Here is a 12,282-nt window from a genome sequence, read left to right as displayed (position 1 = left end):
TTCATCACCAACAATGCTATTATCGACCACCTATACAACCCAATTGTATAAGTCATCAACTCAAGTCACCGTTTCATCGTCTCCTACCAGGTCCCAATCAATAGTTCTTTCCTTGCAGCTTTTTCTCTTCCATTTCCCGTTTCTCGTTGGTATAAAATAGTGTCCCACAACTGTATACACATTGTCATGTCAAATGCCTTCGTCAATAATATACAACAAAAAAAATTTAAACTGCGAGATGTACATCTATGATGCACAGTATGCCCGGCTAATTGAAATTTTAAATTTAATATTTGATCAAGAGTCAATGTCAATCCGTTGCTTTCCATCTTGCATTAGTCCAGAGTTGTAACTAAACCTGAGCGACTCAATAATCTGAGGAAGAGCGCTATCCGTTATTTTCTTATGTTTCTGTCAGAAAGGTATTATCACTTTAATTCAATTAAATCCCCTTGATTTGTTTGTTCTTTCACAGGGAAAGAAGGCAGCTGAGTAAAGCTTGGTGACGTCTCATCATACAATATGGTGCTACAATAAATGTTATTAGCCTTAACTTTTTCTCTTATTTTTTCTCTTTCTGAATAGCGATATTAATAAACATATTGCACTTTGACATGTAACTCCACACGGGCTGGATTGCTACAAAATGAACAATCAGTAATATACATGTATTATAGAAGCGCTGAACAGAAATCTGTTTTAAAAGATATTCACCAAAAATTGACAGAATGGATTTTGTTTTGCATTGTAATAAATGCAGGAGCCTGAAATAGAATATATACGAAATAATACATTCACTACTCAAAAATAAGAGGGAGTATTAAGGTATTAATGTTTTCTTTAATGTATCCAAAATTATTCTAATGAAGGTCGAATTCTTGAGAAAAGATTCCACACGTTACAAAAAATTTGAAATATGTCATGAATACAATTCACTTTTATAATCTAACTTTCACTGCTCTAGATTCAGTTATTGTAACAATAAGCGGCCGGTTTGTGGGGAAAGGAACGAGACTAAATGTGCCCCGGAACACCACGTTAGCGCCTCCTTGTGTGACATGCCAGTACTAAAAGGCTGTAGTGACAAGGGAACACAAGACAAAATGTATAACTTGTCTTCTGTTAAAGAAACTACACTGTGTTCCCTGAACAACAAAAATCAAGCAAACGGTTTTGATAGTAATTCTTCTGCTATGGCGTCTAAGATGACATAGAAATGTTGAAACAATGAGTCAAAATGTGCCCGCAGCTAGGTTCGATTATACACTGCAAACAAGAATGGACCACAAAAACACTGGTGGTTCATAAACAGAAAATACATACACTGCTTCCCATCTTTGAATAAGTAATATGCTTTATTTTAGTACAAATGTACTAAGGTTTTCTGTTTTCAAAAAGTGAAGAAAATAAATGGCAACAATGGACTGTCATAATATTAATCAAGAGATGAATAATTTGCCCCATTTAGCCCAAAATTACATGGTTTCTTAAAACTGCATAAAGGTGTATCAGAGAAGCCTGGTACAGTGCGAGAATGAGTTACAAATGTTCGCACTGCATCCCAGTATAAATAAATTCATGATTATCCCGTACTGATCCCAGACAATGTATGTCAAACAAGACAAAATAAAAGGAAATAGAATGGATAAAAGTTGTGACACTTTTATAGTATAGTATACATGCCGTTTTATCATCTCCATTGCTGCATTAAGAAATACAATTGCCATCAAAAGACAAATCAACTTTATGCCACCACTCAATGACTAACCTTCAAGAAATCATAGAGATGTGTAACACTTGTTTATGTTGCATCTATTTTAACAAACAGTAAGTGCAAAGTGGCCAAACAACTTCAATAAGTTTGGATTTATATAATCACGTAAAGTAGAAGCAAACAAAATAACACATAGAAAGCTCAAGTTCTTAGAGTTCCTTTGATTGTTGAATCATAACATGTCGATCAACATTTAATTTCTAAGTGTATTTCACACGAGTAAAACTATCGTAAGAGGGCCATTTGCAACTGAACTTTTCCAGCAGACTAGATTGATTTCCAGGTCAAGCAATATTTTGGACCAAGGAATAATCTAATACGAGCCATGGATCACACCTCATGTGACCAGAGGAAGGCGAAGCCAAGGGTCAGATGATAAACAAAACAGAGAAAGTGCAGATCCTTTGGTAGCCTTACACCAGTGTTCATCTAATAATAATAATCTAATACAATCATCTCTGGGCACCCAGGATGCACAGGTGGGTAGTTAGATTTCAGTCAGATAAACAGGCCATGCCATTTTGCTATTGGCTGGCGGACTGATTGCATCATCAGGCTCCAGTGCTTGTCTTCGATGGTCCTCTCCTTCCCCACAGTCAACTGGCCAATCAGATGTTTGGATGATCTTCTACTAATTTCCGTCTCAAACAAAGACACCAAGATTTTACACTGCTCAAGAGGAAATTCTGGCAGGGAGAAAATGAGAACCTGATTGAAGATAGTCACATGTCTACGGTTCACTGAAGGCACTTTTTGCTGTAGCTTGCACTGGTTACACTGCACATTGATCCTTGCATACAGGGCTGTAAAACAAAGTGGAGAGGGCAGATTATGGATTGTAAATACGTGTATAACAGCTTGCAACCTTATTTGTGTATATTATGTGTTTTACTTACCTGCATCTGACTTGATCTCAGTAGGGAGCATTTTGACCTTTAGTAGTCCAACCTCAAGCCTCTGAGAAGTTGGAAGAAACTTAAGTGACAGTAGAACCACTCCAACAAGATCCTGTGCAAGAGTGACAGATCATCAGTTCACAGTTCAATGTAATACATAATATAATGTAACTCCGCCCACCTGGACCGCGTTATACATAACACAGGTCATAACGATATGTAAGAAAAAAAAATTGAAGTGAAAAGGGCAACAAGAGCAAAAATGTAAGTGCATTATTCTATCTGCTTCGGTGTCCTACCCTCTGGGGTATCTGCAAATCCTGCTGTAGTTCCACGGGGTAGATCTTGAGCCGCACTACAGGAACCCTCACCTCTCCTAACGCTTTGTGTCTGGAGAACTTATCAAAGTCTCTCACCTGAGATGCACACAGACATATAACAGACGATAAAAACAGACGATAAAAACATGAAAACTAAAGGGGCACGCATTAGAGCGTGCATTTCTACAAAGTCACTCAATGATGCAAACCACTTGAACCAGTTATCATACTCAACATTTCTGTCTTATTGACAAACACAATTTATATACAGTATAGCTTTTAACCTGCATGGTAGAGCTGTAAGGTGATTACATTACATTAACATTAACATTATTCAACTAAAACCTTTTATTCATTACACCTATTGACAGATCACCTTGTGGTTTTGTATGTCTTTTTTGGGCTCTTCACTGGATTTTGAAAAAAATAGCCAAAATGTAAAAAACGAAAATAATTGATAAAAGTGATAAAGTCCTGTGATTTTACAAATCATGTGAGTAAGAGATTTATTGCAGGACCTCCATCCTGAGCGTTATGTGCCGAAGATCCTTCTCCTGCAGAATGCAGCTGAACTCGTCTCCAAACAAAGGGTTACTGCTGCCTTTCACAACACGAGTCCTCCACTCCTGCAGCACCGTGTACATATACTGGGGTGTCCCTCCATCCTACACAACCACAGCAATAATCCACAACACATTTATTATTGAATGAGAAAATGAGAAGTGTGAAAATGAGAGGCTTGTTTATGCATATTGCAACATGCATACAAAATTGTTTTCAAGGGGTTAAAATTACAGTTCATCTCGAGTCAGCTTCCAATAAAATTGTGAAAAAGTATCAAAAATGTGACAATAGTTTCAAAATAAAACACCTTACCTCATCTATACATACTTTTCCACCTTCCACCCCCTCTGATCCTGCCCACATCAGTCTCAGCATGACAAAGGGCACCAGTGTGCGGGCATGGCGGCCCTCCGGCAGCCCCGTGGCCTGCAATACGGTGACCACCAGACGGGACTGCAGCTGGTCATAGTACATGGAGAAACGCAGCGATCCACGGACCTGGTGCTGGTTTATGGAGGTGTATTTAGCTGTTAATGCTTGAGGAATTAATTGCTTTGTCATGTCCCGCTAGATTATGTAATGTCATGTCCTTACTTATAGTCAAGCCATGTTATTGTCTAGTTCATGTTCAGTGTTTAATGTCTCGTCCTTGTCTCTCACGTTATGTTAAGTTACCGTCACTCATGTCTTGTGTCGTCTTGCACTTCCTGTTTTGTTTTAAAACGTACTTTCCCTCTTGTTCCAGGTCACTTAACTTCCTGCCTTTGTGTGTTTTCCCGCTCCTGTGATCATCTTCCCTGCCCTTGATCCAAGTATTGTGTCTAGTCTAGTTTTTGGTGTAATGTATATTTTTGTAAAGCCTTGTTTATTTTGAGTTAAGGATATTTTTGTTATTTGAACACCGTCATGGAGTTGTGCATTTGAATCCAGTGAATGCCCAATTACCGTCTGAAGATCAGCATGCTCTCCCAGATCCCCAACTGCCTGCCTGGACCCTGAGAAGAGGGAGGAGCCATCAGCGGACAGACAACGACCCAGCTTGTGGACCTCCATCCTAACATCCGCCGTCTGGGGAGCACACATACTCAGACACATGCATATAAACATAAACAAACACAGGCTTTGCCAGTGTGTCTTGTGTTTTGAGCTCTCAATGTGCCTCCAGCATGGCTTTATTTAACTTGTGACAAGTCTGAACTCTCCCTTTAAACAAGCATACCAATCAAGTTCTCTACCACACTATTTGGATAGTCAAATACTGATAATACATCAAATAAAAAGTAAAAACTGAACTGTCTGGACTGAGTTGGCAACAAAACAACATGAGTATATTACAATTATACTCAGTTGTCACTTTTTTAGATACACCTCTAAAAAACACAATATAATGAATGATGTATGCGTGCACGTAAATATGACAGAAACCAACACATTTCCACGCCTGTATGCAACCCAAACCAAAGCCTTAATCTGACCCCTTAATCTCTTTCCTAAACATGATCATTACCCAATCCTATGCTGTATTTATATGTATGTATAGTCAGTTGTTGATACAGTTGCTCCTGTGGTGTGGCAAATGTGTCTCAAAGCATCTTACTGAGTTTCATGTAGGGTTCCGGCTTCATGAATCAGATTACAAATCATATAAAATTAACACATGGTCAAACACAGTCGACATACAGGAGAGCAGAACGCAAACACATTGGCGACTCGGGCGTATTGTGCTCTTGAACATTACAAGCCAGCTCATTACACCTCTCCATTATTTCCTGGAATTGTCTGTTATTTCTCTCCATGTTCTTAATTTTCTTCTTACTTCTTTTCTTTAGCCCCATTCTGGCTTGTATTGAGTTGGTCTTTTAACATTTTTAAATTACAATGCACCTCTCTGTGATGTATGAGTATGAGTGTATGTTGTTTTACTTTAATGGCCAGATATTTCTAGCAAAGTCACATGGTTCTAGTGAAGAATGGAAAGATCCATCTATCATTCCTCACCTTTATATCTGGAGCACCTGAGCATTTCCTTGGTGTTAACAACCTGTCACAGTAGAGCAGGCCACTCCTCACTAGAGTTTGGGGTAGATCAAGTTTAGATAAGAATACTTTCTCAGTCAGACACCCAACATCATCATATGTGATATGTGCACTATTGTTGTCGTACTGTCTGCTGGCCCCTACTCACCCCTGTCTTGCACGACATGCGTGTAGTTGAACTGTGTGCAGCATCTGAAAGTCTGCCATGCCAGGATGCCCAGGGCCACTAACAGCAGACAGACAGAGATGCCCAGAATGGAGAACTTGGCTGAGTCTGAAATATTCATCTGTCCAGCAGCAGACAGAAGCTCAACAGATGCTGGGTAATCCATCAGCATCACCATGACCTTTGATTGTCATTTGTGCTCCATTCCTGTGCAACACAGGGTGCAAAGCACAAATTATTTTTAGCATTAATATTGGAGATCTACTCGATAGCTAAGAATTTGATTAGGGTATATTTTGTTGACTTCCGATAGCAGCAGTAGCAAAAAGCATCTATTAATAGTAGCAGCTCTATGTTGGTGTAAAACCAGCGCTTCACCTCCAATTACCATCAAAACACTGTCTACTACTCACAAATATGATTAACCAGTTTTTCCCAATGATGCCAGCTTTGACTGTATGTCATAAAACTGTTTACGGTAATGTATAAATACAAAAATACAAAATAATTCTGTGTCATATTCTTACAACAAAGCCATATATATATATATAAACATCGAGCAAATTTGTGTTTGGTCGATTATTTCTCTGTTAACAATGTGTGTAACAATGCTTCATGGCAATACATTTTATACCGTTGGAAAGCCTGTTTAGTTCCCTTTTAAATGGTGCTCCATTTGTAAGGAACATGCATTTGTGGGATGAGCAGCACAGCTGAGTATGTGGGTTGCGCTTGGAAAAATTTGCCAAACCTTCTCTGCCAATGCCAAACAGCTTATTCTGCTGTTGCTATTGACTCGTGTTTGGTGTTGTTGTTAGGTGGATTGGATGATTGAAGTCTATCAGTAACAAGGTAGAAACAAGACATATTGGCAATTTTACAATTTATTCACTTAACAAACGGTCAGGAGCCTCATTAGCGTGTGGAAGAACCATACACAGCCACAACAGCCTGGCACCTCCTCCTCATGCTGGTCACCAGCCAGGTCTTGGTTTTAAAAGGTTGGTGTTTTAAGGTTTTAAAGGTTTAAAAGGTTTTAAGGTTTAAAAGGTTTTAAGGTTTAAAGGTTTAAAAGTTTTAAGACCCATAGAACAGTGACCCACCCTCCCTCTATCTCGGCTCTCAGAGGGACCAGCTGGACGGCAGGTAAGGTTCATGGGTTCAGGTTTATTGACTGTTTGTTAAATAAATAAATTGTGAATTTGCTAATATGTCTTGTTTCTTCCTTGTTACTGGTAGACTTCAATCATCCAATCCACCAAACAACACCAAACAAGAGTCAATAGCAACAGCAGAATAAGCTGTTTGGCATTGGCAGAGAAGATTTGGCAAATTTTTCATGAGCGCAACACACATACTCAGCTGTGCTGCTCATCCCACAAATGCATGTTCCTTACAAATGGGGAACCATTTAAAAGGGAACTAAACAGGCTTTCCAACGGTATAAAATGTATTGCCAAGAAGCATTGTTACAGAGAAATAATCGACCAAACACAATTTTCCGAACTTTTTGTTCGGTGTTAATATACACATAGTATTTGTCTACATGACTGTATGCTTACCAAAGAGCAAATTATTTAAACCATGATTTCAAGACAAAACCAATAGCTGGATCTTTCTTTGAAGTAAATAAACTTGGTACATGTGCGGTTTGGTCAGACAGACATGCTTATCAGAAACTGAAAAATATCTTTTATATCTTGACATTTCATACAAATCAAGTACACATTTGCAAGCAAAAGTAGTATGCAAAACTAAAACACCAACTATAATTTTGTACTGTACACACACCTGTAAGGATTAGCACCAAAATACTACAAACTAGCTGCAAAAACAGTGTATTTAGTATTGATGATTTGACTCAGCATGAAGAAATACTTCTAAATCACTTATATTCTAATCTTTTAGACAGGAGTGGGAGGACTGCCATAGTTCATAAATGTGTATATGAAACCACTATAGTTCTGGTTAAAGCTGTGCATAAATTCCAATCCATCAATGTATCATTCAGAATCTTGGAAAGTTTCTTGAAAGTCTATCCTCTAACAGCCTGTTGTTCCTGCTTTTCACTTCAACCATAACTACACATGAATGTGTCGAAGAAACAAACAGAAACAAATATCTACCTTAAGTTGTGAAAAATCAGAAACGCAGGAAATTCTCCACCATCCTGGGCTATAAATCCATATTTGGATCCTCAATATGTCACTGCAACAAAGAGCTGGATGATATATTCAAACCGCTGCCTTATCACATAACTGTCTCTCCTGTATCTGGCACTCTGTAAGTACACTCACTCTCTCTGCTCACTACACACACACACACACACACACACACACACACACACACACACACACACACACACACACACACACACACACACACACACACACACACACACACACACACACACACACACACACACACGCGCACACACGCACGCGCACACACGCATACACACGCACGTACACACGCACGTACACACGCACACACACACAACCCATCACCTGACATCTTACACACCTTTGTGGGCAAACTGGTTTGATTAGACTCAAATGACATTTTAGAGCATAACATGACCTGATCCTGTCTCCTGGGCCAGGTCAAAGTTAGGAATTCTCCTCCACACTTAGTCAAAAACTCCAAATTAAAAATCAATATGAATCTGAAAAATGCTCAATCAGACAGAATCAAGGTGCATCAAATAAGAGTAAATTGTGAAACAGCAAAGTCACAGCAGCAAACAATTAGTGAGATTCTTGAATCTAACTGATATTCTGGTGTTATCATACACTTTTCATACCTTCAGGAAACGTCCCTGCTGCAGCTCCAGAAGAATACATCCTTTCTTTATTTGACAATTAATTGAACTATTTACCATGTGTGTTTAAGACAACTTAAACCAGCCAGAGGACTCACAAAAATGCTCAAGATAGGAATATACTCTAAATGTGTTTCATTGTTGTTATAAGCAATTTATTTGAGACAGCTAGATGAGATGTCACACAAGAAACAAAAAAGAGAAAGGGTCTTACCTGATGAGGTCACATTGTATTGGTCACTTTGCTGAAAGAGCAGATAAAAATCACTACAACAACATCACAAGAATGAGGAAGAAAAATGTTTTACTTCACTTCCTGGCGTCCTTATCAGACACCATCTTGAAACCTACACCATTCCACCAACTCCAGTCACCAAGGCAATGGCTCTCTTGTAATAGTGCAGCGATGACCCATGGTGCTTTTCAGTCAGTCCACTGATAACAGACAAGAGGGAGGTTATACTCTCCTCTGGCCATTAAAAAATATTCTGCTCAGACAGATGTATGTGGACTTTGGTGAAGTGGCGCTCCACAGATGCGTTCACACCGCAAATGAGACACGCATACACTTGTCATTCACATTCGTAAATTTTCTTAATTCCTCGTGAAAATAGTATATTTGTGTCAGAAGGCCACAGCACAAAAACACTGGATTCAAATGCACAACTCCACGACGGGGTTCAAATAACAAAAATATCCTTTGCTCAAAATAAACAAGGCTTTACAAAAATAAACACGACACCAAAAACTAGACTAGACGTTAAACTTGACCTGTTGGCGACCACTGTTCTATATATTACCGTATGCTACCATGGCAACTGTTCAGCTGATGATCAGAAATTGGTGTGGACATATAAAACACAAGCATCCCAAAAAAGGAAACTGAACTCACTACTTCACTCCCCAAACTTCTTCCCTGAGGCAATTAGCCAGCATTTTCACTTTCAAGGGAACAATGTGAGCAAACATGAATTAAAGTAAAGTACCTTGTGCTTCAAAGTCGTAACCCACTGAGCAACGGCTGTTTTCTGCCCTGTGGGATTCAGTGACACATTGTACTGTTCATATTTCTCAGGACAGCACAAGTCAAAGCAGCATGACCCCTGCCTATAAGAGGATCTTGTTTTTCACAGAGCAGCATTGGCTGGCTGTGCGGCCATGTAGTTACAGAGTCTGTGTCAGCAAGCATCTATCCTGCTGACATGGTCATAATCACATCTCTGATTCTCGAAAGCTCAAAGTGCTGTTCTGGATCTCACCCTGTACTCTGACTTTTATTTTATTTATATCAATAGCATGCAGTAAACCCTGGGCTAGGAAAACTAAAGAATGCTGCAGAAAAGTACTACAAAAGTCCAACAAAAGTAGTAAATCGGTATATTTTGCATTGCTACAAGATGCTTTGCTGTCAGACTGTCAGGGAACACAGTTGTGAACAGCAGTGGCACACAAATTTAAAGAATAACGTAAATCAATCATTTTAAATGACCACATCACCTCAGTACTACTGTATTTTTTTAGTTATGCGTTTTCTGGCAGCCTTGGTGCTCACAGTTATATTGGTAGTAACGACAGCTATAGGTGCAGTGGAAAAAATAAAAATTCTGCGTATCTCTGACAAATTTTTAGTTTTATATATCTTGGCAGTTATTAAAACAACACTTGTAAGGCACTGTGAGAACGACACGAGATACACCAGACACCAGATAAATTAGTATTCACACCAGAATAGGGAATCAGAATACAAAGCCTCCTAGCAACCACCTTGTCTCTTGATTCTGGCTGGCTGGTTTTCTGAGATGATACAAGAGTAGATTTATTAAGGAGGAAATATATATAAAAAAACAGGGAAACACTGAAAATTATTTTCTCACACACCACAGATCTATTCATCTTCCCATTTTTACACAAAGATAGTGTGAAAAGCACATATTTACCTCGATTAATTCACAAGACTATATCAAGTGCAAAAAACAACACTGGTGACTGCGTTTACTCAAACCCGCCATAAAGGGCGCCCTCTAGTGACGGACTGGCAACATTACTCAAGCCCGCGATGAATGTCGTTCAAAACCCCGTTCATAGTCGCTCTGGTGACTGACTGATCACACTACTTAAAACTCCCTTCATAGGCGTCCTCTGACGATGGGCTGGTGACATTACTCCAACCATGATACAGTAAAGTATTACAGCAATGTATTACGTGTGGTATCCGATAATGACAACAATGTTGAAGACCGCTAAACAACATAAACAGTACGAATTCTGCATAGTTATAGTGATAAAAATCGAGGTTTCTAGTCGTGGCAATAATCTTACCCGTTGCGAATGTTTCATGTGTCCACACTGTCCACAATATGCACCATCGGTTTGCTCCCGGTATTCTCCGGTTACCAGCACAGACCTACCGTTTTTTTGAATGGCCGTAAATGTAATGTTCGCTGTTTTTCTATTACACACTTTTACCACCCACTTTGTTAAACTACGGGGTCCACGCAGTCCCAGTGCCCCTCGTGCGGCGTAATTTTGCACTTCTTCCACTTGGTGGCAGGCGTGCTCCATATAGAGCAGGGGTGTCTCAAATACACAGTGGGCCAAAATAAAAAACTGGGACTAAGTCGCGGGCCAGACTCCATATTTCTTGAAAAATGGACTACAATTGTGCATGTTTTCCCTTCTCTCCAGATATATAATGATCAACTTTTTCATATGAAAACATACTCAAGTTTAGCATAAACATTAACTCTGGAACAAGCACAGTTTAAGATTATAAATAGGCTTATTTTATCTTAATGCCCTTTATTGCTTTGCACTATCCACTTTGCTGCTGTAAAAAATGTATTTTACTTTTTTATAATTTTTAATTAAATAAATAAAAGAAAACACCTTTGTGCCTTTTTCAATCTGTAACCATTTAAGGTAATTTTCAAAGGGAACCTTTTTTTGCACAGAACAACAAAGCAACCAAAATAAAATAATAATTTCCCTCAATGAAAATCCAACATTGCAACTGTTCACAGTCCATGCCTTGGAGTAGTAAGACATGAGTGCATAAAGAAAGGCTCAGTTTGCTACACTCTGATTGACTCTGATGCACATAGATATGTGCTGCCGGACAAAGAGAGCATTTGAGCAGCTTGGGGACGGAGTTGGAGAATTGTGTCGGGTATGAAACGAGGAAACAGAGTCATACTTTGAGCGTCACTGGAGTTCAATCAGCTCCATTTGGAGTTTGGTTGGTGCGCGTTCCACGTCAACTTCAAACTCATTACTGAACAGTCCAAACTTACATTTCTGGGCTTCAAAGTCGACAAATCGGCGCTGAGTACGTAGAGTTATTCAGCAAACTGTGAACTTGGCAAAACGGAGGTAGAGATCTGCTCTTTCATGGTTTGGCAGCACGGGAAATGGCCCAAGTTTCCTTGCACCGAGTCTCCCACACAGGCACGACTGGGTTAGAAATGCTCACACCGCAGTGTACATGCCTGTAATGACACGGCCCCACGCCTGAAGCTGCAGGTTGAGCACATCGAGATGGCTCGTGATGTCACACTGAACGCACTCGCAGAGCATTCTGGGATGTGTAGTATTAGCGGTGCATGCGCTATATACCGGCGGGCCAGCTCTAATGGACATTTGATATTATCTCGCTGGCCAAATATAATTACACTGCGCACCAGATTTGGCCCGCGGGTCTGAGTTTG

At 39.5% G+C, this 12,282-nt stretch overlaps 1 protein-coding gene across 3 annotated transcripts; it reads right to left on the bottom strand.

Moving 5' to 3' along the window:
* Positions 1 to 757: 757 nt before the first annotated feature.
* syt19 (synaptotagmin XIX) lies at positions 758 to 8,884 on the bottom strand. Of its 3 annotated transcripts, none has more exons than XM_076142609.1 (9): positions 7,884 to 8,210; positions 5,740 to 5,964; positions 5,553 to 5,623; positions 4,500 to 4,622; positions 3,882 to 4,058; positions 3,509 to 3,655; positions 2,970 to 3,086; positions 2,671 to 2,782; positions 758 to 2,577 (listed from the first exon to the last, which is right to left on the bottom strand). In XM_076142609.1, exons 2-9 carry the CDS (start codon positions 5,933 to 5,935, stop codon positions 2,273 to 2,275), a joined length of 1,248 nt encoding a protein of 415 aa, XP_075998724.1. In that variant the 5' UTR covers positions 5,936 to 5,964; positions 7,884 to 8,210; the 3' UTR covers positions 758 to 2,272. The 3 variants fall into 3 exon arrangements, with proteins under 3 accessions (XP_075998724.1, XP_075998723.1, XP_075998722.1); XM_076142608.1 differs by lacking the exon at positions 7,884 to 8,210 and adding an exon at positions 8,793 to 8,884 and having other exon boundaries at positions 759 to 2,577; positions 3,867 to 4,058; XM_076142607.1 differs by having other exon boundaries at positions 766 to 2,577; positions 3,867 to 4,058.
* Between the last annotated feature and the right edge of the window lie 3,398 nt (positions 8,885 to 12,282).

The sequence above is a fragment of the Genypterus blacodes genome, unplaced genomic scaffold, assembly GCF_046128005.1.
Source record: "Genypterus blacodes isolate CSIRO-AG114 ecotype Tasmania unplaced genomic scaffold, CSIRO-AGI_Gbla_v1 ptg000021l_1, whole genome shotgun sequence".
In the NCBI taxonomy this organism is placed as follows: Eukaryota; Metazoa; Chordata; class Actinopteri; order Ophidiiformes; family Ophidiidae; genus Genypterus; species Genypterus blacodes.
Note: the sequence above shows the minus strand (reverse complement) of the source record. Positions and strands in the feature narration are given on the sequence as shown.